Source organism: Hylaeus anthracinus, unplaced genomic scaffold (assembly GCF_026225885.1).
Source record: "Hylaeus anthracinus isolate JK02 unplaced genomic scaffold, UHH_iyHylAnth1.0_haploid 12001, whole genome shotgun sequence".
Classification (NCBI taxonomy): Eukaryota; Metazoa; Arthropoda; class Insecta; order Hymenoptera; family Colletidae; genus Hylaeus; species Hylaeus anthracinus.
The window spans coordinates 4,067,742-4,094,367 of record NW_026534348.1 but is presented as its reverse complement, the minus strand read 5'-3'; the positions used below and the strand labels follow the sequence as shown (position 1 = coordinate 4,094,367).

The window sequence follows — 26,626 nt, the reverse complement described above, 5'->3', positions numbered from 1 at the left end:
TGCTTTTTAGAAGATTAATTTTATTTTACATAACAAATTGGCTAATATAATAAAGAGTATTGTACAAGAAGAACATGATTACCAATCAATATATTTTTTTATTTTATTATCATACCCTCTTTACGTTTATTCGCCAATTTGTTCAATGTATAATCGACAAATTCTCAGATTGTATAATAATTAGAGTAAGATGTAATGATAAGAAGTATTAATAAATTAAATTTCATGTGATACGTATATCATATAACGTTGGTCGTATAGGTAATTGATAAGTAGGGTAGTGTTTCGTAAAGATACAGAAGCGACGTTTTATGTTGCGTTTCGGAACACGTGAATGAATTAGAATTCAATGGATACGGCTTGTCTGTCAAATATACCAATGTTGTTACGATACTTCTTTTAAAAATATCTCATATTCTTTCACGGATGTGTGCAATGTTACAACTGGTATTTAATCTTTCCTCCCAAGATTCTCGGTTACAAAACTCGAGAAACCTGTTCACTAAGATGTAAGTATGTTTTTTTCGACTTTCTTGTAACGTATCGTGTGAAACTACTGTTTTCTTTTTCATTTTCCTATTCTTGATTTTTTGCAGCATGTATCACGCTTCTTTTTATACGCGCTTATGGTGTAGACAGCAGCCTAAAACTTTTAATATCGTTCCAGTGTCTAAAAAGGATCACTCTTTAAACGACTGCTCTTCTTTCCTGTCGTAGTTGCCGCCGCTTTTATTTTTTACACGAAAATCTGACGCATCAACTGTATAATTAATCGAATTTAGTGATACTTGCGATACTAATAAAGTATTGCCTCTTTATAAAACATATATTTTTAATGTATTCGTATTTCTTGTCTACTGCATTATTTCTTCATATTTATTAATAAACATTGGTCTTGATGCTAATCTCATATATTTATAATATTTGAATAATTATGTAAATGTTTCTACTAATACATTGTTTGTACATAAATTTAATCTTTGCTTAATTTGATATACAAAAAGTTTGCTATTTAGGAATCCGTTGTATATGATTTTACTTTTGTCATAATTGTATCTGGATTATGTATAATAAACAGATGAACAAAGCCTACACATGGCAATAATATATGTCAATGTAATCAAAGATGCCAGTTCTTAAGGACCAACGCTTCCGTTGAAGTGTTTGAGTTCAAGAGGCCTGCTAAGGCACAATGAAAGCCATTGTATCAATTACATTGATTGTGCTACTGTGTGGGATAAACTCGGTGCCCATTAATGCCATCAAAATATGTGCCAGCAGAAAAAAAAGTGAAAATCTTTCTTTAAAACAAAATATACCCAGTGTACCTGAAGATATATCCAACGACAGTAGTGTAGCTCATACTATAGTAAGTTAGAATTATGGTACATTTCAAGAAAACATGTTTCTGTGTATTTAATTATTATGTAAATTAAATTAAATAAATAAACCCTTTACAGACAGACGACAATATTAAATTTGAAAAATGTACTAACTTTTGTCACGCATTATGGCAAGAAGATAAGACTGCTAATGGAACAGAAATTATTATTTTATCTCAAGGTATAGTTAATACCTTTTATAAAACTTGGCTTCTCCTATATTTATGGGACACCTTATATTGTATATATACTCTCCAGTTATTATAATTTTCATTGTACAACACTTCAGGTTGTTGGAAACAGTCTGGTGAACAAAAGTGTGAAACCACAGAGTGTATTGCTCTTCAACGTTCTACCAAGGCATTAAACAACACAAAATTCTGTTGTTGTCATGGAAATTATTGTAACCTTAATATCAATAGTACTAATCTTTTGTACTCTGAGAGCAAAGTACATAATTCTATTCCTACAGAAAATAATCAACCAAGTAAGGTCAAGAAGTGTTACATAAAATACATTTATAAAGTATTATGCAAACAGTCATAGTCTTATGCAAATTCTTTTAGCAACTGAATATTTGGAACAATCAGATTCTGGAAGATGGATGCTTATAATAACAAGCATCCTAGTTTGTGTACTACTAGCGATATGTATCGTAGCGTTAATGGTATATCGCATGTACAATACCAACATGTTATCAAGATTAGGAAAACCACATTCCTATACAGATCAGTTTATGGACAGCACAGCACTAAGAACGGGTACTTACAGGGTAGATCATTTGAAACTTACAACGATCGTAGGTATGTTTTCTGCTAACCACATCATTAATACTAAATAGACAAGTATATTTATATGCAAGTTGTGGGATACATTGTCTACTTTCAGGACAAGGACGATATGGTTCGGTATGGCAAGGCAGTATGGAAGACCAAGATGTAGCTGTAAAAATATTTCCGTCTCATTATCGTAACTATTTCCAAAACGAACGCGATACTTATTGTCTTCCCTTTATGGAACATTCGTCTTTATTAAGTTATTATGGTTAGCACCTCTCTTTTAATAATATTCCCTTGTAAAAAATATATCATGAAAAGGCACCTATGATTCATATTTAGGCGTCGATGAAAGGGTTAACTTGGAGGGCAGCGTTGAATATCTTTTGGTACTTAGTTTTGCACCAGGCGGTACCTTGACTGATTTCTTAAGAACTCATATAGTTGATTGGACCACATTATGTAAAATGGGTCTCTCTATGGTAAAAGGACTTGCTTACTTACATACCGATATACACAAAGGTGGTAAGTAAAGCATGAAAGGAAGTTCTCGGATATTTAAAGAATACTTATAACGGGTCGATTTATTTTATAGATAAATTCAAACCTTGCATCGCGCACAGAGATATCAATTCAAGAAACATATTAATCAAAGCTGATGGTACTTGCTGCATATGCGATTTAGGATTGGCAGTTCAAATTGCTGGTTCTAAATACTATTCAAACGGAGAGGAACAACATGCTGAGATAAAATCGATTAATGATGTAAGGGAATGACTTATATTTCCAAATTATACCCTTGTAAGATAACTTATAATGTCACTGCTACCCCTAAATTAGGTTGGCACTTTGAGATATATGGCGCCCGAAGTATTGGAAGGCGCGGTTAATTTGCGAGATTGCGAAAGCTCTTTAAAACAGATAGATGTTTATGCAATGGGCCTAGTGCTATGGGAATTAGTTTCAAGATGCTCTGACATTTACATGCCAGGATCTGAAGTACCTCCGTATAGACAACCGTACGAAAAAGAAATTGGTCTTCATCCGACGTTCGAACAAATGCAAGTCTTAGTTTCCCGTAATAAAGCTAGACCTTTGCTAGAAGGTAATTTAGTAGACAGACCGGGAGTACGTTTGATCAGAGAAACTATGGAAGACTGCTTGGATGCAGATGCGGAGGCTCGATTAACCGCTTTATGTATAGAAGAACGTCTTTCAGAGCTACAATCTCATCGCGGTAAATTTCATTGCATGAACCGTGGCATGAAGACATACTACTATAGGCCGTAACAAAATTTAAAAATTTTTAGTGACTATGCACTTCACCGATGGAAGTCCAATGGTAAACTCCCATTGCACCTTAGTGCCTTCGACTACAAACAGTCTTTACAGCGAGATTTCGCATCACGACAATGCTCACGTCGCTCATCTATCATTGCACATGGTACAAGACAATTCAAGTAACGAGGGTGGCATTGTTGAGAATTTGATAACATTATCACCTTCCGAAAGTATTGTCCACGAACATAGTTGTAAGTATTTCGACGCTGTTATACATATAGATAACGATTTAATGAAATACGTATATAACTTTTAATTATATTTTAGTTAAAAATTCAAACGAAGTAGCAATATATAACCATACTCAGACACTTCAACCTTATCAAGGGCGGAATCCATGCATGGAAAGAAATTTAATGTTACAGTCGGATTCATTCGAAGAGCTAGGATGTAACGGTAATGTACTCGTCGATAAATCCATGAAGCACGCATGTAACGATCAATACAGAATTGTCTCAGAAGCGCAAGGTCTCGTTTCCCATGATTATTTGAGCCAACATACGACGCAATTGACCCAGCTAAGACCAGCTACCCCTATACCATATGTTCAGAACGTTATCTCCGACGATGCTACGTCGTCGTATGGTAAACGCAAACAAACAAATGTACACGAGGTCTGTTCCCAAGAAAGTCCTAGAAAAAAGCTATTCGGATGGCCCAACTTTAAGAAGTTGCTAGTTAACAAAAAAATGTACCCTTACAATAAATACCAAATAGATCGAGAGGATTCTAAATCGAACTTACTATCGAAACAGAACGTGCAAATCAAAACGGTCGAAACGAACGTAACGATATCTCCAGGAGGGAAATATGTGAATGGTATTATCGCTAAAACACCGACTTCTACCACTCCGTTAGATAAGAACGATAAAAATGCTGTACAAATTGGCAAGCAGAAATTAGAAAATGACAACAATACGAACATTCGACCATCTACTTTGCCCCTTGTAAATTTAAGAAATAAAAAAAGTGAGAACAATCTCAGTAGACAGGAAAGTATCGACAAATTCAACGAAGTCTTTAACGTGGGATCGAACGTGAACGTGTTAAAGGATCCACATATGAGAATAAAAACCCCAGGCGACTTGCCACCCTCCGTAAGAAAGGTTCGTGGTCGCGGGCAGTCAACTGCAAGATTCTCTCTCTACGACGATAGAATGATGTGCAATATATTGAGCGAGGAAGATGATCGAAGCGACAAAGCGATTTGGAATTCTGTACCATTTGGTATGGATTTCGGCGACAGTAACGAAAAACATTCGCCGACTAAACTCAGTACCAAAAACGTTACTTGCTTTTAATCGGATATAATATTAATGTATTTGTAAAAGTCTTTAGATGTAAGAGTAATAATGGCTGTAGTATAACTTCAGCATAGATATATGTATGTACAGAAAATATGTATAAGGATAAGACAGATTTTATACTCTGAATGGAAATTCATTACGAACACTCAAGCATTGAAACAAACAAACAAACGAAAGAGACGAAAAAAGATATACTCGGATATCATTCAGATAGAAAACGGGGTATTCAATAATTTACGCTAATTATTTGGTCCTCGCAAGTATATTTTATGCTTGAAGAATCTACCGATTCGATGTTTGGCAATATTTGAAAAATTGTGTTTATCTGACATAATTAGATAGCTACTTATAAATGTTATATCAATGTCGATCTTAGTGTTTCGTACGTTCAAACTAGCAGCACACATTAGAAACGTATTTTGGTAAATGTAATAAGTGTAAATCATGATTCCCATTGTCCTGCACGTATTTCAATTGAATGTTCATAGTTTAATGAATTGTGCACGATTGATCAAAGACAATCAGTGTTGATATTCATCAAGTCATAAATCACTAAAACTATTCCTGACACACAATTATTTTATTCATATTCATTAGAATTTGTTTCCATTGCTATGAAATTCATGAAATATACAATTTGAATGTACAATTTCAAGTCTAACAAAAAATTAAAAATTTTTAAATAATATTCGTACTGGTTCATAATTCCAATCCATAATTAATATGAAAAAAAAAACATGTAAATGTATTTTACATTTGAGCGCAAAATATAATTGTTTAAGTTTTGTAATATTTCTACTTTCCGGCCCCGTAAGCTCAATGTAAATATTTGTAGCATAAAAACAATTTTATGTGCGAGTTGAATAAGCTTGTTATGTTTTATTCTGTTGAAATTATAAGATTCTTACGTTCAGAATGTGCACTATTTTATATTAAGAAAAACTTTAAAGTAAGGATAATACGAAGAAAATAATAAAATATATAATTATGTGATACACAATAAAAGAAGTTTTTTGTCTAAAAATCATTTTCTGTTCATTTTATGTTACACGTTTATGTAGAGACTTTAGTGATAGCGATAATGCGGTAGTTCTGTTACATCATGGTGGTTCGTTAATGTTTAGACCGCTTGAACACGAGTCGCGCAAACCATCAATTTTTTGAATGTTTAAACAGTAAAAAGTTACTCGTTAAAAGAAGATTTAACATTATGTCTATCATCACAGTTTTGAAACATAATATCAACTTAAACACGTTATCATCGGTGCACGCTTTTAAGGTAAGTATTCTAACCTTCTATCAAATTTAGGTTACATATAAATTATTGAATTAACTTGCATAATTGTATACGTTTAACATTCTTTATCATTTGTTTTATGTTCGCAATAGAACGCGCGGTTTTTCTCGACGCATTTGAAATTTGCAGAACATAAACCGCTGGAAAAGATTCGAAATATCGGTATATCCGCCCACATTGATTCTGGGAAAACTACGTTGACAGAACGTATACTATTTTATACTGGAAGAATAGAACAGATGCACGAGGTAAATAAAGAGAGATCTCAGTAATAACATGATTCAATCTAATTATATTATATAAAATGTGATAGGTAAGAGGTAAGGATAACGTTGGAGCAACAATGGACAGTATGGAATTAGAAAGACAAAGGGGTATTACAATTCAGTCAGCAGCAACATATACTCTATGGAAAGATCACAATATTAACATCATTGACACTCCTGGTCATGTTGATTTTACTGTAGAAGTAGAGAGAGCATTACGTGTCTTAGATGGAGCTATACTTGTATTATGCGCAGTAGGTGGTGTTCAATCTCAATCGATGACTGTAAATCGTCAAATGAAGAGGTACAATGTACCTTGCTTGGCATTTATCAATAAATTAGATAGGATGGGTGCAAATCATAAGAGAGTATTGGAACAATTACGTGGCAAACTATTCCACAATGCTGCATTTCTACAACTGCCAATTGGTTTAGAAGGTAATAACAAAGGCATAGTGGATATAATCACTGAGAAAGCTCTATATTTTGAAGGAGACTATGGTAGCACTGTTAGAGAAGATGAAATTCCAGCAGACATGAGAGCAGGTATATGTTGTTGAGTGAAGATTATCATAGTATTAATAAATGCAAAGAATACATGTAAACCTGTATACCTATACTATTATATGCAGAGGTCAAGGATCGAAAACAAGAATTAATTGAGCATTTAAGTAACGTCGACGATAAACTTGGGGAAATGTATTTAAATGAAACACAAGTTGTTGAACAGGACATAAAAGATGCTATTAGGCGAGCGTGTATGAAAAGAGCTTTTACACCAGTATTGGTTGGAACTGCTTTAAGAAATAAGGGTGTTCAACCCCTGTTGGATGCAGTTTTGGATTATTTACCAAACCCTGGAGAAGTCGAAAATTATGCACTTAAGATGGACGGGTAATTTTCTTTAGATATTGCTCGTTTGTTTCTTAAATTCCTTATTTCTTTGAATTACAGAACAGTGCCTTTTTTATTTACAGAAAGGAAGCTACAAAAGTAATTTTAAATCCCGAAAGAAGCGATAATAATCCTTTTGTTGGATTAGCATTCAAATTAGAAGCTGGTAAATTCGGTCAATTGACATACTTCCGTTGTTACCAAGGGAGGCTGAGTAAAAGTGAAAACATATACAACACAAGAACAAATAAAAAGGTATGTCAATTTGTTGAAGACGTTTCAATTTACTCAACATTTTTTATGAATGTAATGTTCCATAGGTCCGAATACCCCGGTTAGTACGACTCCATTCGAATCAAATGGAAGACGTGAACGAAGTTTACGCCGGAGATATTTTCGCTGTGTTTGGTGTCGACTGCGCGTCAGGTGACACGTTTGTCAAAGATTCTGATCTCTTGATATCCATGGAATCTATTTTTGTACCTGAACCTGTAGTATCTATGTCTATTGAGCCAAAGAATTCACAGCAAAGAGATAACTTTGCAAAAGGCATCAGGCGATTCACCAAAGAAGATCCGACTCTCAGATTTGAATATGTCGTCGATAACAAGGTGATTTTTACGAGTTTTAGAATAGATGTAGACATTTCGTTCGATGTAAACGATATTTAGACGACTAATTTGCAATACATTTTAGGAATCTATCATTTCTGGGATGGGGGAGTTGCATTTGGAAATTTACGCGCAAAGGCTTGAGCGAGAATACAATTGTCCCATTGTGCTTGGAAAACCAAAAGTTTCATTCCGGGAAACATTGCGGGAACCTATCAAATTTGATTATTTGCATAAAAAACAGTCAGGTGGAGCCGGTCAGTATGCCCGAGTAACTGGGATAATAGAGGTACATATTTTTTTTACCTGATGGAAACGTGTTTCCTTCGAACATTTATTATTTTTTCGTTTTGTTAATTTTTACGTGTTGCTTTAGCCATTGCCAGCTTATGAGAATACGAATGTCGAGTTCGTCGATGAAACGGTAGGACCAAACGTTCCGAAACAGTATATCCCTGGTATAGAAAAAGGTTTCAGATTTATGTGTGAGAAGGGAGTCCTCACTGGTAATAAAGTGGCCGGTATCAAATTTAGATTACAAGACGGTATGCATCATATCGTCGATTCCTCGGAGTTTGCGTTTTTCCAAGCAGCGCAAGGTGCAATGAGAGACGTGTTCGAAGATGGTTCGTGGTATCTTCTGGAGCCAATTATGAACGTAGAGGTGACCGCTCCGATAGAGTTTCAGGTATATAAAATATTTATCGCGCGATAGCATCGTTAATAATTTCTCTTATTAATCTAATTTTCTTAATCGATGCAGGGACTAATTATAGGGCAAATTAGTAGACGAAACGGTATCGTAGTTGACACGGAAACTGCCGAAGGATGGTTTTCGATAGTCGCGGAAATACCATTAAACGAGATGTTTGGTTACGTCGGCGAATTGAGATCTTGCACCCAAGGTAAGGGTGAATACACCATGGAATATTCGAGATATAGTCCATGTTTACCGGGCGTAGAGGAACAATTGATAAGACAATATCAAGAAGCGAATAATATAGTTCCCGACGAAAAAAAGGACAAGAAGAAAAATTAACGAAAGATCGACGTTCGCGTTAATGTAGAATTTAATTTGATTCTGTAATATATACACGATGTCTCTGAATGGCTTTGAATGTTTGAATAGCTTTGTAAATACTAGTATGAATGTACGAAACACGTTGATACGAAATTATTAGGTTGTTTCGAAAGTTTCTTTCGCGCGTTGCACTCAATTATTTTATGTGGTCGTGTTTCTATAAATAGACAATCTAATTTCGTAGATATTCATGTTGTAACAGTAATGGAGCAAAATGAATCGTGCACAATTCAGTAATGTAACATGAAACAAACTATTGTGAATGTATCATTTATTAATCAAGCGAAAGAAACTTTTGAGACAACCTAATACTTCACACAACTTTGTGACTAAGTCTGTAGGTAGTCAACGACGAAAATATAGACGAATGATTAGTATTAACTTGCTCGTGTTACGTTGGACTTTGCTAAATAAACATTTAATATTTACTCACGTTGTATACCACTTATTCTTTAAATACAAATATCCTTCCTATTCTCCAAGGTAAAGGACGCGAGTAAGAGTTAGTCTCTAACAAACGAGTAACTTTAACAAAATTTTCTAATAATTTTTTAATTTTCTTTCCATCAGTTTTAGTATCCATTTGCACTTTTTCCCCCCATTTTATACTCAATATTGCACTCCACGCTAAACAATTCGAAACGTAGAAAAGACCGACGTCATACCGAACTAAACTGTTCAAGTTCGAAAATTCGAGTCCTACTGCGATTCTCGAAATCGTGGAATCGATTGCTCGACTTTAGTTGATACAAAGATGGCGTCCCGATGGGGGCGCTGCAGTTAGATGCACCGATGCACGCTCTGGTGAGATCAGTAGCGCAGGAGCGAGGACCGGGAGTGGTTAGTTGACGGGTGTTGAGTTATTTTCGTGACATCCTTAGCTCGTCGATCAAACGACGGGCGACTGATCCGTCAGAAAGGATACTTTTCGCGTGTACGTGCTCGAAAAATGTAATATGGCGATGGTCGCGTCGAATATGAGCGGCCACATCCAGAAGCAGCTCACCCGAAGCCTCGAGCGAATCCTGGAGGAAGCACACTTGAGCGGAGAGCTCAAGCTCAGCGGCCGGAAGCTAAAGGACTTCCCGAAAGTCGGGAAAACTGGCTCCAGCAAATACAACCTCCAGGATACGGTTTTCGCTGGTGAGTTGCCCGATCTAACAATTCACGTTTTCATTTAACCGAAACGTCTTCGGAGGCAAACACAAATTCGAAGAGAGTCAAAATACATCGCCCGGTTTTTAAATAGGCTTCTACGTTAGAGGAGCTATAATCGAAGAAATGAAAAAATTGTATTCGTATCATTTCAGACTATCTTTTATCCTCTACCCCAAAATTCTATCTACGCAAGAATTTCGCCCGTCTCTGGAGAAAACCCGTCCACGACCAAAACTGGTTTTTTTCCTCCTAATCCTGTGCTCGTTTGTCGCTGTTAAAAAGACTCGAAGGAACACCTGCAGAGGTTCTGTTCCGTTCTGCTCCCGCTGCGATTATAGGAGGCGATACCCCGAATACTTTCGGAGTTAACCTCGAATATTTGTGTTTATGTCACGTCCACGCGCGTAAGCGGCGCCCGAATGCTTCGCGGCGTACGTGTCGCGTTTATTGTTGCTCACATTACAGCTGCACGCTTCATTCACTCGTACCTTCAGGTACAACCTTTTATTTTACGTATTGGGGCTAGTCTCTGCCACGAGATGGAAGTTAAACAATCGAGAATCATTCTCGTCGTCCGTGCAATAAACGAAACATAGAAACGACAGCGGAAACGAGCGTCTTTTGGAAACGGATATCCAAGTCCTTTAGGGGACAGTCTTAAGAATGCGTTGGTCGATCGTTGGCACGACGACCGGCGAGAAACATTTACGCGTTACATAATAGAAAACCCATCTGTATTTACGGTGCATTGGTCCGTGTAAAAGGTTTATGTACCTGTCTATTAGTCTTCGACTGGTAAAAGTGAAATCAACGGATATCTAGGGAACGCTTAAGAAAAGAAACGGGACACACGTGTGTAATCTACGTTGATAATGAAACTGATACTTAGGTATACAATTATTTACAAAGCTGCCTTCGAAGTTATTGCGGGGGTGAGGTGAGGAGGGGTATAAGAAAGTTTTTCTAAACTCGTTTCATGCATAATAATAATTCCAACTAATAAAATAAGTAATACAATTAATGGCTATATCTTTTTAAATTATAAGTAGACTCGATCTACACAAGTTTATTTTCTAAATAAAATGGAATTAAACAAGTGGCAATCAATAGTTTGTACTCGATGTATCGGTGCATCGGTTTTATGCTAGAAGCAATTCAGCTATAAATCCATTTGTGCAACGGACGTATCCGTTTAGCAACATTCCCAAAGCAACTGGTTACAGAATACAATCCCGGTTAGTATTAGGTTGTCCCGAAAGTTTCTTTCGCGCGTTGCACTCAATTATTTTATGTGGTCGTGTTTCTATAAGTAGACAATCTAATTTCGTAGATATTCATGTTGTAACAGTAATGGAGCAAAATGAATCGTGCACGATTCAGTAATGTAACATAAAACGTAAACTATCGTGCATGTATTACTTATTAATCATGCGAAAGAAACTTTCGGGACAACCTAATACATACTGAACCTATTTCCTCCAGTTCGCGTGGAAATGCGTGGGATTTGAATAAAATATATGCGTGACGGCTACCGTATCGCGAGTTGCTGCGCGATACGTCGCGTCGAGCGCGGATAATTGATTTAATTGTCAATTTGAGCGAATGAAAAAAGGAATTAGATAAAAAAAGAATCAGGTTATCGTGCTATTATCGTCGATACAGTGCACCCAATTTTGTATTCTTTCAACCGGGTCGCGGCCCCTGCGCCTCGATTTCCCTTTTATAGGAGCAGTCGTCTAGAAGAGTGCAACATGCAAAGTTAATTTGCATAGTCGCTGACACTCATCGCGGGGCGACGTTATCTCGACACACCCGGTGTTTCCTGTTACCAAGAGATATGCCGTGCTTTCGACAGTTGCTCGTTGATACCGGGTGCACGGGGAATTACGTGCGCAGAAGCGTAAGGAACGCTTCAAGTTTTGAGACTGTCGATACCAGCGGCTTTGGGAAACCTTTTATCATTGGAAGACCGCGTGTCGCGTTACCGAGCTTCTCATGGGGTTGCACACTTTGCGCTAGACAACTTTGACGATGTATCGATCATAAAGAGACGATACGTGACGAATTTATTAATTAATTTAAAAAACAGAAAGAAATATTTCAAAAATGCAAACGCAGAATGTGAAAGTTTCTGATACGTCTTAAGAAAGTATATAATTCACAAAGACTCGTTAAAGTTTAAGTTGATTTAAATCATTCGTTTCTGACGTATCCGCAAATAAATTACATTTATATTTAATTATCTAATCGACACGATCTGAATTTTTAGTAAGGGCGTGCCTACTCGCGTGCGCATCAAATTACAGAAAGACGATTTCTTATCTCCTTCGGCACGATTCCCACAGCACTGAAGTGGGGAGATATACGTGTTTGAGGATTTGCTTTTTGGTGCGCGCTTATCTCGTCGATTGCACGGCGTCGTTTATCGAGCACGCACTAGTGTTCGCAATGTTTGGAAATATTTTCCGTTCCACGACCGTGACCGAACGATGATGACTGAAGTTTCAAAACTTTGCGACCCGTGCAGATCACGCAGTGCCACCTGGGACCGATTAGAATTGTTTATATTTCCGCGGTCACGGTGATCTTCGCCTCCCGACGCTTGTTGTCACCGCTAAAGACTACCGTATTAGAGTCGGATGGTCGCGGATTACCTTCGGAACAAAAGTGCGGTCGTAACGGGCTTACTCGCGAGTTTATCGATGCTATAAATCGGCGCGAAGCAGGCTGTTATGGTCCTGAGGTTGTTGACCCTTGCTGACTGGGTCAATTCCGACCCGTGCTAGAATTAACATTATCTTTCTAGTTTAACGATAGCATAGTTGGTACTTTCTGCTAACAATTTACTAATTACAATTTGTCTCTTTCTTCTTCGTCTTATTTTAATCATTCGTTACTAGCGCTACTTTTTTTAAAAAGAAATCAGTAGACAATTTGGAACGAACTCTGCGTTTCGAGAAACAGCTGAGTTATTGGTAAAAAAAAAAAAAAAGGAGTACGCTGGACGAGGTAGGAATATTCCTGATCGTCCATGCGAATGCTTAATCACGCCGGGAGCCATGATTACTCCCTCGGCGCAAAGAAACAAATAATTATCGCCATGTTTCATACTTGGTACGGCTGTCTACCATTGAGCGAGCCGAGCTCATCGGTTTTCGATGGCGATTCTGTCGTCGAAGGAAGGGAACGAGGCAATTTCGGTCGACGTCCCCCGATACCCGAGGGATGATCAGCCCCGACGAAAGGGAAACTTTTGTGCCCGTTACAATTTCGGCTCGGGGTATTATCGAACTGCTCGTCAGGCCTTCTTACGAGGTTCGACGATGACAGAAGGGGACGTAACTTCATTAAGGAACCCCAGGTCAGTTCGCCTGGTCGTACAGAGGGACCTGACCAGTCGTGTCCTGCGTCGTTACAACACAGATACGGGGCAACGCTCCTATCAAGAAAATCGGCCAACGAATAAAAACGTACGGAGCAAACGTAGCCCAAACAAGCTAATACCAAATATAAATTTACCCTCAGCGTATAATGCAATGTAATAATGTAACGATCCGCGAAGCAACGTTTTTCACTTAAAGAACTTTATCCCAGAAATTATTCAGCCGAACAAATCGCTATGCATCTCCTTTTATTCGAATCGAGTTTAACACCTCTGTTAAAGCGTCTATCGCGCGCAAATGGACCACGACGATGGCCACGACGACAAGAACGTCGGGAACGAATGTTACGCGACTGCTAGATCCTAAGCTCTGTGCCAGCGTTTTCAGCCAAGAGTTCCGCGCGTGTTCTGCGAGCGCACTCGACAGCCCCTCGTTTCTAGCGATGGAATTAAACTCTTTACAACAGAAATCTAAATAAAAATGCGTAATAAAGAAAGCCTCTCCCCAAGGAGAACGTTTCTGGCCCCTTCCAACGACTTAACCGGCTCGATAAGTTCGTCTAATGAAAAAGGCAACGCTCAACCGAGGCATCGCTCGCGTTACGGTAACGCGAAATGAAATCTTCAGCAAAAACGGGATATCGCATGCGCCAATGCAGTCGGGAGATTAAAATTTGCGGAGAAACTCGCGCGAAACGGGCCGTACCAGTATCTCGGAGCAATCTTTGCTCGTGCTTGAAGCACTAATTCCGAAAGTACACGCGAAGTACATAGCGGGGAGCGTACGGTCGAGTTGCCGGACTGGAATGCCACGGAGAGGCGAGGATTAAGCGGAAGGAAATAAAAAAAAAAAAAAGGATCCTCTCGCCCTTTTCTCTCGCGTCTTCCTCAAAGAAAGCGCGCAGTACACCGTGACATAATCGATAAGAAGCTTTTTCCGCCGTGGGAGCGTATCGTGGCGCGCTGTTTGTCTTTGCTATCGTCGATTTTCTCCGTCCACCGCGTGGATAACCAATCCACCTGTTAAAACGGAACTTCGATCACTTTATAGAGCTTTATCACTACTACTAGAGGTCTACGCCATTTCGCTGGTGGTCTTCGGGCATAACTTACTGCAATTAAAACATAAAGTGAAGGAAATGCAATACTTTGAAGTAAAATAAATTCCTGGAATAAAGAGAGAACTTACATTACACCCAATGGTCAACTGGCCCATAGCTGACCGATTGTTTTGTTAGACGCTGTGCATGGACGAACCGTTAAGCACAATTACGCGAAGCAAAATCATTAACGGTCCAGCGTCGAGCCGACTTCGACGAAACAATTTGTCCACGGTTGTGCAATCGTCTTCGTCGGTCGTTTTTATTCCCAGCTCACGTGTCCAGTCAATTTCCTTTTACTCTTCCTGCTTCCATCGAGGATACGCTACGTCGCCTACAATGGATCTACTTTTCCCTCTGTGTATGGAAATCTACGAATGCTCTTATACCCTGTATTAATTTCTAAATTTATGCATTTTCTACGACGCCGTTGAGACGCTGTTCACCGATTCTCAAAGTAAAATCTTGTAATTATAATTTCGCTCTTTCCGTCCTGATTGTCCTCTCTACCGATACTAAAATTATGTTCAATTAACTCAATTACACATTACATGCGCACATCGATTCGTTTCGATGCCTGCTAGAAAGCTGGCAGCTGATACATAACATTTCGTTAAGTTTCGTTGTATTTCGTACTTATCGTTGCAACAAATCGCGCGAACAAAATTTGCACAAGATCTACGTAAGTACATCGACTAATAAAGAAATATTTCAGTTCTGTAAATCCCGTACTTTCCTCGACAAAAATCTCGAAGATGCTTTCGTTTCGGAGCATCTTTGGAACGTTTCCCTGTTTCGCGGGGCAGGTGCGCGCCACCGTGATTAACGAAAAGAAAGAAGGAATCCGGATAACTGCGCTTCTGTCTGCCACCGGTTCGCATACTTTTCCTCTCTCTCCTTGTTTCGCGTCGGGCCTCGTTCCTCATCTTTTCTCGATCGCGACCGACTTCGCGACAGGTGTCTCTCGACAGGAACCGGTCGGGCGAATCGAAAGCGTTCTCTTCCCGATTCGCTCGAGGCTGGTCGGCTGGTCTCCGACTCGCGACACTCGAGCCCCTACGAACATTGCGATTAATTGGATGAAATCTCCTTATCGAGAGATAATTACTATATCCTAGGGGGCACTCGTGGCTGCCTATAAGAAAGGAAACAACGTCGTCTGAAGGGGTTCCAAGCTCAATATTCAAGAATGAAGAAATTCTTAACAAGAAATTAAACCACTAGATTTCGTTTTACAGCTCGAAATTTTAATTTCCTTATTCCCTGAAAAAGAGAGTACCTCCTCCAACACTTCTCGAACGCTACGATTCCTCTGCAAGGGATCTCGCCTAAGCTCGACAGGCTTATCTACCCAGCTATAAAACTCGGAGGAGTCGTCGAACGTTTTCTCGCTAGGTTGAATCGCGACGGTCGTAGGGAAAAGGGTGCAGAGTCATATTTTTATGGGATGGGGAAGTGCGATGCGTGCGCTATGCCTGGACGAGAGCACAGACGCGCCAAGGGGGAGTACAGCCACCATGGCTATGGAGGAGTCCCGCGCGATGGGACGGCCGGGAGCTAAAGATAGAGACACCGCAGCTGCAGATGCAGGGGTGCCAACAGGTCGATACTCCATAACGCGTTACATCGTTCGCTACGCCATACCGGGTTCCGCGCTTATCTCGCGCTCTTGTCTCTCTGCCAAAGGAGCACTCCTCGAAGATGAAGTCTCTAGAGCACTCGTCAGCCATCTAAGGGCAGGAAAAAGTCGCCTCCGCTACGTGACAGAACCGATTGCCAGGCACCATTGAAGATATCTCGTCATCGGAAGCCGATGTACACCTCGGACCGATATCCTTTCCCATCGATCACAATAGCTTGAATCAATCTCGAGTTTAACCATCACTGGAAGTTGAAATTGAATGTGGAAGAAACGAAAGTCATCTGCTTTCCATAGAAGAAGAGTAGTACCAAAACCATGAAATTGTCAGTCAAAAAGTAATGAGCTCAAGGCGAGCTACGAAGTCTCTCGAGCACTCGCCAGACATCAAAGGGCAAAACAAGCTGCTTCGACTCCCTCGAACTAAAAGCTTGGAGAGCCAGGAGCCATTTTACTCGTGCTGCAATCGCACAATACCAATTCGGAAACCCTTTGATACGAAGCTTTAAAGAACTACCAAATCCAAAATTTATGATTCAAAAACAATAACGTCTAAGCGCATAACACAGACGATGAAGAACTATCCAAGGTACAGATACCGGAGAAACTCCAAGCGAAATAAAGAAAAAGAAACCGAGGACCTTGCGACGAAAGGGTTCCGAGTACGGACGACGACGCCAGGCGTCTGAAGGGTGCCTCGAAACTTCAGGTCCACGATTCGCGAAACGAAGCAGGACCACTGCGAACGGAGCGTCGCCGATATCGTGGCGTTTCCCTAAAAGAAACTCGAGGAGGTGTCTCGAGTGCGTTTCGAAAGCTTCAACAGTTCTACGCTGTTGCATTTTATGAAAGATACGTGTAAAAGATTGGCCAATCGAGCTAATCGAGCTGGATCGTGTTTACAGGGACCACGAAATAAATCCACACTGATCCACATCCAGACATTGGTTTGTCTGAAAAGTCCATGGCGATTTTTGGTACGTGGTGCAAGTATTGAATATATCGGAATGGTTGAATAGAAATAACATGTGTACATTCCTTGAAAGGTGAAAAGATTGCGGAACAAAATGCTACTTGTATAATTCAATAAATATTTGGGTAACCGGAAAGTAATGAAGTTAGAAAATGATGGACATTATTTTGTTGATTAAGATTTCTTATTTAAGATTTCTTTAATAAATAAATGTTGATAAAGTATTGATTACTTTTCAGTCCCACCTAATATATAACAAAATTCTTTTTAAAATTCTTTCAAAATTTTTTTTTAAAATTGCCACGAACTTTCTGGACAACCCGATACGTAGAACAGGAGGGAGGGAGGCTCCAAGAAGATGATCCAAGTCTCCTTTGATCTCCGAGCGGAATCGTGCGATTTATGCTATCTTCGAATGGGATTTGTCCAGCGACGAAGGATTCTGTATCGCGAGGGCAATTCTACTTTGCGCTTGATGGATGTTACAAGGGAACGGCGCCGTCGGGAGCCCCGTGCCAATCGCGCGAGGACTATGTTGCGCTGGGTGTATCTTTATACGAGAAGCGTGCCGTGCGAGTGAACGAGCTGAGCGTCTACAGATCATATCGCACACGCTTCGAGAGTACGCGATGAATGTTACCGATACGGCGTGCCTCGTATCTCGCGTGCCCCCGAGCTACGCCCTGTTTGTCTTTTCTCCTAGACATCGCCATCCAGAGTGTACTCCAACAATTTAATACTCCAGCGTTTCCTCCGTGTTGGACAGAAAGGGATTAAGTAACAAATCAAGTGACAAAAGCCACCCCTTTTAAACAGAGTTGAAAGAGAAACTTTATGGAAACTTGAAATGATTTGGAGCGCCCCATATTTATAATAAAAATTTACTTGGAACCATCAAACTTGACGTTTAATTTAGACAAATTTCTTGAATAGATACAGAGAATACGAATTCTTACGAGACTGACTGTAACTCATTAATTTTGGCTTAGTTCGCGTTATCGTAACTCTATGCTTTACATTTACGTTAGTCTTGTCTTTGGTACACGTCTATTGGGGCCCACTGGTCTCCTTCTAGCTAGGATACCCCGGGGTCGCTAGGCCCGTGCCGTAGCTGCATATTCGCATGCTACAGCCCCTGAGGGTTGACAGGCTGTCAACTGCCAAACACATGGTTCGCCAGTGAAAAGGCGCTTCATATCGAACAAACAAGCAATCAGCCTCGTTGAGAAGATGTCTCGTCGTCGATTAATCGGTTAATCGATAGCGTCGCGTATCGAGGCTCCAGACCTTAGTCGAGCGAGTTCCTTCGAAAGAGACATTAATTAAACAACTTGGTTCAGAGCCTCGAGGTGCTAATTAGCGCGGCGAGAGCGCCGACGGACGTTGCGCGGTGAGAGGGAAGAGTAGTCGAACGGAAAATTGGAAAAGCGCTGCGCATTGAGCACAGAATGATCTAACGCACCTTTTTTCAAACGATTGCTGAACTAACAAATCGTCAATCGTTGCTTCGTTCGTGAATATATTAATTACCAGTATATTTTCAAATGTTGAAACAGAACTCGGTTAAAATCGTGAACACCTTTATTATGTGCCGATTCGGTATCGATTTCCTCGCGTAACGAACCGGAGCGCTCACAGAGTCGGTTTTTGTTTTATCGCCGTCGCTACGTGTCTTATTATGACTCGCGCAATTTAAAAGAACAATACAGTATGCACATCGACCAGGAAATGTTTGTGTCCTGATTGCTAAATATAAATCGATGAAGTTTGTCTACATTTCTCTGCGTTAAAACTTTTCCCTCGCGCCCCCTTCGAGTTGAAAAACGACCCCCCTGTAGCACACCGTCTAACGACACTCTTGCGCGTATGGCGCGAGCAAGGCAACGCGGTGTTTTCGTTACTGAGTTATAATTAGCAATATTACACAGGGCCGTCCCAGCACGCTTGCGAGCCCACGTTAAGCAAAATGTAATTCACCCTCGCAATTATCCAATAATCGTTCACCGCGACGAACGATCGATGAAGAATCCGACGCGATTGCTCCTGAAACGTCATCAAAATTCTGCAACGTATCATTTTTACTCTCCCTATCCTTGATCTTTTTCCTTCCGCCATTACGCCACGCGAGCCACGACTCGACTTGGTCCGGCAGCCTATCTGCACGGAGTGTGTCGACAGTTCTCTTCGGTAGCCGTTGAAATTCGAGAAAGATTTCACGGTCGCGACCTTTGCAGAGGCGCGATCGTGTTGCCACCATTCCGTTTCACGGGTGCCCGAACTGGGTCAGACCTGGAGCAGAGAAAAAGTTTGCTGATTCGCGCGAAAAACGGGCCACGGTCCTCGAACGACGCGGCGAGAAATAATCCGCGAGAGAGGAACGCCAACGATGGCTCAGCAAACGTTCGGTGGCACGAGAGCTCGCGATATTAAAAAATGGTGCAGCACCGAACCAATGGAGATGTGCTTCGCCGCTCGAGTGCGACACGAGTACCGTGTTTCCCCGTTTTTCAAGCTCCCCCGAACTTTGGCACTGCGAAAATTTGGAGCGACATTGTGAACAAAGGGAAGAGCAGACGCGCATCTTCGTATATTTTAATGGGATCCTCCTTGGCTTCGAATGAGGGCTTCGATATACCAAGACTCCGAGTTCATATCATTCACTTTTTATAGTAAAACATCACGAACTCTCGTGTGTTTTTCTTTGACTCTGGACTGAAATTCTCATTTATGATGTTTTATAAACAGAATTCAGCGTAGTTTGCTCGTGGGGATGGTTTCTGCGAATTTATCGCAGAGAAATTTGTGCATTTAAGGAGACTTTACTGTACTGGATTCTCTATCCCCGTTTCAGCGATCGAAGCTCGAGAAGCTGAGGGACGCGTTTTTCTCGGCGGCTCGAGCTCCGTAGCCGTTGCTCCGTTAAAGCGTCGGTTTTCTCCGTCAACGTCCAACCGCCTCAGAATATTTTCTTAGCGGTGCAACAACCGCAAACGCGGTTAAACGCTTAACTCCGTTCCGATGGAAAAGGGACGATAAGCGTGTCGATCGACCGGACGGGCTTAACTTGGCGCGGCTGGTCCCGGTCGCGTCTTGTCTGTCGATAAATTCTAGCCGCATTGCAGATACCGAACGTATCCTTTTACGAACCGTTTGTTCTAAGAAGAACGCAAAATTATGATCGATGCGTTCTGATTCCCTTCCTAACGGAATGAGTGGAAAGACTGTAATTCCGTTAACTGTACAGCTTCATGAATCAAATACACCTTCTTCTTGGGAAACTTGGTCTATACATCTTCGAAATTTCCTTTAGATAAGAAGTTTACTCGCCTCTGGGCAAACGCACGTGCAACAAGTATGCACGAAGCTGTCTTCGTGCACCTTGCAAAGATGGCCGTAGTGTTTCAGCCAAGTACTCCAAAAATTCGCAATTCATGACCCAACGGTGTACGATGAGCGTATGTTTTCTTAGATAATACATGAGTGATCGAATAGAAGAAGAAGAAGATTGTAGTTATCGTTCTGGGTAATCTCGTTAACAGTCCAAGCGCGTCTCTTACGTGTCGCGGGTCGGAATCAAGCGGTTTGCGAGACTGTTATGGCGCGGTGCTGTTGTCCTGCTCGTGCCAGCGATGTACATAGATGGCAAATGAACGTAATTAAGTTATTCTTGGTTCGTCGTACGATAAGCCGACCGGTAGACTGCGTTCAGGATGATCCACCTTAGTTGCCTTCGCGTCGATTCGCGCAACACGGTATCGATCGGTGCGGATATCGGCGTGACGATGACTGAAAACCATATTTGCTTTGTCGGTCTCACCGGGGGAAAACCCTTTCCGTAGAATAAATATAGATATCGAGGAAGCGGAAGGAATTGCGAAAATAAACATGTAGGTATCGATGCTTGAAGTATAAATAAAAAGATCGCCTATACCTTTCTATAAATAACCGTGCATTTTCATTTATGTCCACGCATACTTTTTATTATTCTTCCTTCCTACGCTTATTTCCAACTTATCTTCGAACTTGGGAAATAATTACGACACAACAATCCAACGAGTATGGTTAAACGATGACGAAACGTCCATCTTCGTTTAATGAAAATGACACGCTTCGCCCGCGCTGAATTTTTGCGCTGCAAGGTCTGTTTCTATTTCGCGCTCGTTCCACATTCTCGGAATGCTTTGTTCCACGGCGCATCCAATCTTCCTGAAAACCTGGGAGCGCGTCCGTTTCGAAAATCCTCTGGCTACGGCCAGTTGGAGGAGAAAACATTTTTTCCTAACAAGAACACCTCGGGGTGAGGGGAGGGTGGCGCGGCAGGCATTTGCGCGCCACTTCTTCCGCGACACTTCATGCCTCCGCGCCCTAGACAAGTGGAATTTTTTATTCATCCTCGCTTTGCTCGCGGAAACGGTTTTCCTCCGTCGAACAGACAGTCTGAATCTCGCGCTTTGTTTGCATATCACGGCTTTCGCGCCTTTCCGGGGACACATGGGACTATCTCTCCGCGAGAACCTTTTAACCGATTCTAAACGATCGGACGCTTTCTTCCTCGAGTTGTCTCGGAACTGCTGCTCCATCCGGTCCATTTCGCTTCTTTGCTCTGTTGGAAGACGCGTTGGTAGATATTAAATTAACGTGTGTCTCGTGTTTAATTTAGAGCTCGTTGAAGGAGGTTTTTCGTCCGTTTTAATTCGAAGAGAGATGGGAAGGGCGAGAAAGAAGGGAGCCAAATATCGGTACCTATCGGTTTACCCTTCCGATTAATTTGCGTACTTAATAGCGCACACGATAGAGCTTCTTCTTAGAAAAGCTGAATCCTTTTTATTTGTAGCAATTGTAAAGTCATACTACTATCGAGTTAATTTATCAACTTCTGGAAACGTGTGTCTTCCAATTTAGTATCAATCCAGAAAAGTGTTATCGGAAAACTAACCATCTTGCTCCCTGGTTTATTGGAGTAAGCTCCATTCGCAGCACGTTTTTCGAATTCTCCCCGCGGTGACGGAGCTTTGGGAATCTCCGCCGTTTACCGAGCCCTTTAATCTCTTTGATTTCGCTAATGCATCGGGTTTTTTTTACCTGCGGGGAGAAGGAAGGTAGCCGCGGATAGGAATGAAACGAGCACCTACTCTAAGCGCGTGGCGGTAACCCGAAAAGTAGCGCGCAAAGAATGATCAAAGCTACTTTTTCTACTGGCTCGACCGCAAATGCTTTCCTTCCGAGACCACGCAGACGACCCTCCGCGCGTTTCTCTCGGATGATGCGTGCGCTCCGATGGATTAGCACGCACACAGATAGAAACGATAAAAATCATCAAAGGACCAATTGTGAGAACTTCACTCCTCTACAAAGATTGATCTTTCTCCGTGCAATACATTCTATATTACGAGGATTCATTCGAGTCCGTTGAAAACTCAGTTATCGATAGTGATAGTCCTAATCCTGAAGCTTACAAGAACTGTATAAAAGAATTTGAATACGGTCATTAGTGTCAAAGCATTTTCTTGCGAGTATCCCGGTTTGGAAAACACCGATCTAAGTCGAGAATGAACTACTTTCGTATAGGATGCACTATACGTTCAACCTTGTTTGTACCTTTTCCCCTCGTTCCACAAACATGTCGTTCGGTGCAGGGAGCGATCGGTAGCGCGGATAATTAGTAGGCCGCTGGACGATTAAGGCTAACCGAATCTGTATCCCCGTGGCTTCAATTAGGTACTGGGGCGAGACCAGCGCGAATAATTCGCGTGGAAACAAATCTACGACTGGGACGTTCCTTGTCGTCCTCGTTAGCCGAGGCTAAATTAGCCAGAGACTCGTGGATAACGAGGAGTCCCAGTACAGACTATCGCAGGGCTCGACAAGCTATGGCTCACGAGCCAAATTTCGCCCTGTATATTATCTGGCTATGATATATCATTATTTCTGGACGAATTTCATAACGGAGACGAATACTTTGATATAAGCTCGACTACATCGCACTGGCGTCATTTATGTAGGATGTGCGATGATCGAGGGTGGCTAATAAATTAGACGCGTGAGAAATAGTAAATAGGATGAATTTGGGGACGTAAAATGGAAAGATACAAGAAGACTGACTGACGCAACCCATCCGCACGCACGACTGTGTACATGAAAAAGATAAATGAAACGCACGTCCTCGCGCCACTTGCTTCTAAACAAACGACAACGCGACAACGATGGTTCCACCGATCGAAACACAAACTCCCTTCGTTTATAACGTGTAAATTGTAGAAAACGCGACCCCTGACCTATCGACTGCGATGGCTGCAAGAGATGGCTGCAAAAGTGTCATCGATTCGTCGACGATGAGGTCGAACAAAAGGTTATATGTCGTGCAAGAGGAGTGTGTCCTTCGGGTCTAGTCTCTCGGGGAATAACGACGGACTGTATTCAGAGCTTTGTTTCGTGGTTACGCAGCGTGGTTACGAACAAAGGGACTCCGCGATGCGATGGAGCCTGGCCCTTTGCTGCCACCGCGATACCCGGTGTGGATTTTTGTCGAGTACCTTCGCCGTGGCCTGCTGTCCCTCGTGCATTCACGTCTCGACGGTCTCTTCCGTCTATTTTCACCAATGAGTCGTCGCCTAAAACGTTTCGTGAAATTGCGATGGTCCAATGTAAAAAGTAAACGAAATTTCTTTGTGAACCTAGTGGACCTTCGAAGTGTTAAACGCTCACACGGAAGAAACCTACTTGCATACGAGATACCAGCGGTGTCTCTCAAGCTCCATTACGGTTAGGGCTTGGTTACTTTCATTTTATTACACGACTTCTTCAACGAATAAATCAACAACTAATTCAAACTCAAAAAGATGAACCCATGTGATAATTATGTTCCTAGAGTTGAAACGTGGCAGACATGGTTCCCGATAATAATACGTTCGCTGGAAACCGTTCGTTTTAATCGTTGGAAAGTGCTCCACGCGTCGATCGATCATACTGCGGTGTAACGCGATATTTCAACTCGTTACCGAGCGCGGTCTCGTTGCGAGACGGTCTGGTTCCACCCCGTGCACCTTTCGTCGAGTGTCCCAGGCCGCACAGTTCTTTTTCCAGCGGGGGTATTGGATTTTAGGTCAAGGATTTGGGTGGAACTGCATGCAGCCTGGATACTCGGTTCCCGGCTGGTTGCGCTGCAAACGAGGAGGCCCTGGTAAACGAGGCAAGAGAAACCCCTCGAGAGCGCGGGCTCCGCTTGGCTTTTCGCGGTCTGCGCGGAAGGAAACAGACGGCGACTCTTCCACGACTCGCCGATAACTGAAAACGCCGCGGCTGGCGACGAAGAAAGCCCAGGCTCTTTCGGGGCAGACGAAACGAGGGGTTTTTACGCTTCCGCCCGCGAACCCGTGAATGCAAATAATAGGGCGAGTCGATAATTTGGCGCCGCGGGCTTGGCTCTTATTCGGGGAACTCTTCTGGGCTTCAGACGTTACGTAACGCGAGATTAACCCTTTTGCAACCACGCCCACGGTGGCCGATCCTATTGTTATGGTTGGCTGGAAATATTACGCGGTGGAGGAATTTATTGCGGCGGTTTGGGTGCTACCGTAAAGATGTCGGACTTCGAAGTTTTTATTTTCGCGAGTTAAATGATACCGAAACGTTCGTTGATTCCTTTTAACTTCGAGGATTAAACGGCCCTCTTAATGAAGCGGTAGTTGAATCATTGAAACTTGTTTATATTCCACATCGAAAATATTTTTAACGAACTTACAGTCGGTATTTTGCATTCGAAAATAATTGTACGACGTGCAGGAGGTCTGCAGAGGTCAATGCATATCAGCTTAGTCGCAAATGTAATGAGATAACGTCAAATAAATACTGTAAAAAAGTATATTCCAGATTAGTGCTTCACGACCGTTTTATCATTGAGTAACCTCAAAGGATAATCCAACGATTCACGTTAGGGGAAACGCACAGTAGATGTGATATCGTTATGGATTGAAATTGATATGCGTCGAAAACGATACGGCGAGCATGAACTAATTAACCCGCACGGTAACCAAATATACAAGGTGTTTCCAAACAGTCCCGTCCAACATTAAGAACAGGTGTAACCCACTGGCTCTAATGACGAAAAAATGTCCTATGTTGAATTACAACCTGAAACGCCGTTGAGTTACAACCTGACAGAGTTACGCGACGTGCGAAATGTTCGAAGTGACTTCCCTTGGTAGGGACACAAACTTTGCAACGTCATCTTGCGAATTGCTATCGTTATTTGATATCTAGAGATTGTTTGCGTTGCGCTATCGGGTTCGAGCGGATTAGAATCATACTGTGACGCACTTGACATTCCATTGGAACGTATACCCTGTAACGAGAAACTTCGAAAGGCTGGCAATTGGGCGACAAAGTATTGTTTACGTGACGCATTTACCCATTGTGTTGTCGGAAACAATGTGCGATTAACCTTAATTCTGAAAATTAATATTTCAGGAACGTAATGTTTTCGTTGGTCATTTTCGAAACGTGTCAACGAAAACGTTTCGACGGAAATTCTCATACCAGGGGTTGAATGGAATGGAATGGAAAGCACAAATTTGGTAAATGGAAAGTGACTTCAAAAACAAAACAGACCAGAAGAGCAGCACTTCACGGAGAGGACTTTGGTGTCCATTCCACTCCGAATTACTGGTACAAACGAAGTTTACAAAATTGCGTAGGAGGTTCAGAGGTTGGCGCGGAATAATTGAATCGTAGAAAAAAAGCTCGTCCTTTGTTCACGAAACGTGATTCCACGGACACGGCTCCCGGTTAGGTGCGCGGGCACACGGCCACGCTCGAACACGCTGCACGCACAATGCGACGCACTGTTCAGAACGCATTGGGTGCCTCGGACTGGCGGCAGGACTATGGAAACCGGCTGCCGCGATACAACCTTCTTTATTTTCTCGCTCCAACGTTTCCCCACGAGTTCAATTCATGCACCGTCGCTCGAGTCGCCGAGTATGAGCACGAGTACGCAACCAGATGCCTGACGACCCGTTCTAGGAGTCCAAAGTGGGCGAACGCCGATCCCCGGGGGACCGATCGACGTCGATCATCTTTGGAACGGTGCAACGATCGACAAAACTTGGAATAATAACGTTACGGGGATGTTGTGTTTTGGTCTATAATTAGACGAAGGAGTAACACCCTAAAAATCAGAGAAATTATACATCAACCTAATGATATCGATAATCGAAATATCACTTTACGTATTTAATAATACTATGTGTATGCATGTTTTCTCTTTATCGGAATCTCTTCGATAAGAGTCGCATAAATAATTAAAAAAAAAAAAAAAAAAAAAACAAACAAACAAAAAACAAAAAGAAATTGATAATACGAAGGTCGCGCAATACTTGGCGCGTATTCGCGTCGCTGTCGTGTCGGAGGATTCTCCTATT

General features: G+C 41.6%; 2 protein-coding genes across 3 annotated transcripts in view; both read left to right on the top strand.

Moving 5' to 3' along the window:
• The first annotated feature begins 296 nt into the window (after positions 1 to 296).
• Positions 297 to 9,383, top strand: LOC128890599 (uncharacterized). The gene is made up of 20 exons (XM_054149252.1): positions 297 to 509; positions 1,079 to 1,369; positions 1,461 to 1,563; positions 1,672 to 1,869; positions 1,949 to 2,185; positions 2,271 to 2,426; positions 2,501 to 2,683; positions 2,754 to 2,923; positions 2,999 to 3,395; positions 3,469 to 3,690; positions 3,767 to 4,792; positions 5,931 to 6,085; positions 6,196 to 6,351; positions 6,417 to 6,915; positions 7,002 to 7,263; positions 7,347 to 7,518; positions 7,584 to 7,874; positions 7,960 to 8,163; positions 8,251 to 8,562; positions 8,638 to 9,383. The coding sequence occupies exons 2-20, from the start codon at positions 1,193 to 1,195 to the stop codon at positions 8,911 to 8,913; spliced, it is 5,196 nt and encodes a 1,731-aa protein (XP_054005227.1). The 5' UTR covers positions 297 to 509; positions 1,079 to 1,192; the 3' UTR covers positions 8,914 to 9,383.
• Positions 9,384 to 9,773: 390 nt separating this feature from the next.
• LOC128890978 (leucine-rich repeat and calponin homology domain-containing protein) overlaps positions 9,774 to 26,626 on the top strand; it is a 37,418-nt gene continuing 20,565 nt past the window's right edge. For both annotated transcript variants that reach the window (XM_054150067.1, XM_054150066.1), the window contains exon 1: positions 9,774 to 10,098. In XM_054150067.1, the coding sequence (XP_054006042.1) occupies positions 9,912 to 10,098 (187 nt within the window). In that variant the 5' untranslated portion in view covers positions 9,774 to 9,911. The remainder of the gene's footprint in view (positions 10,099 to 26,626) is intronic.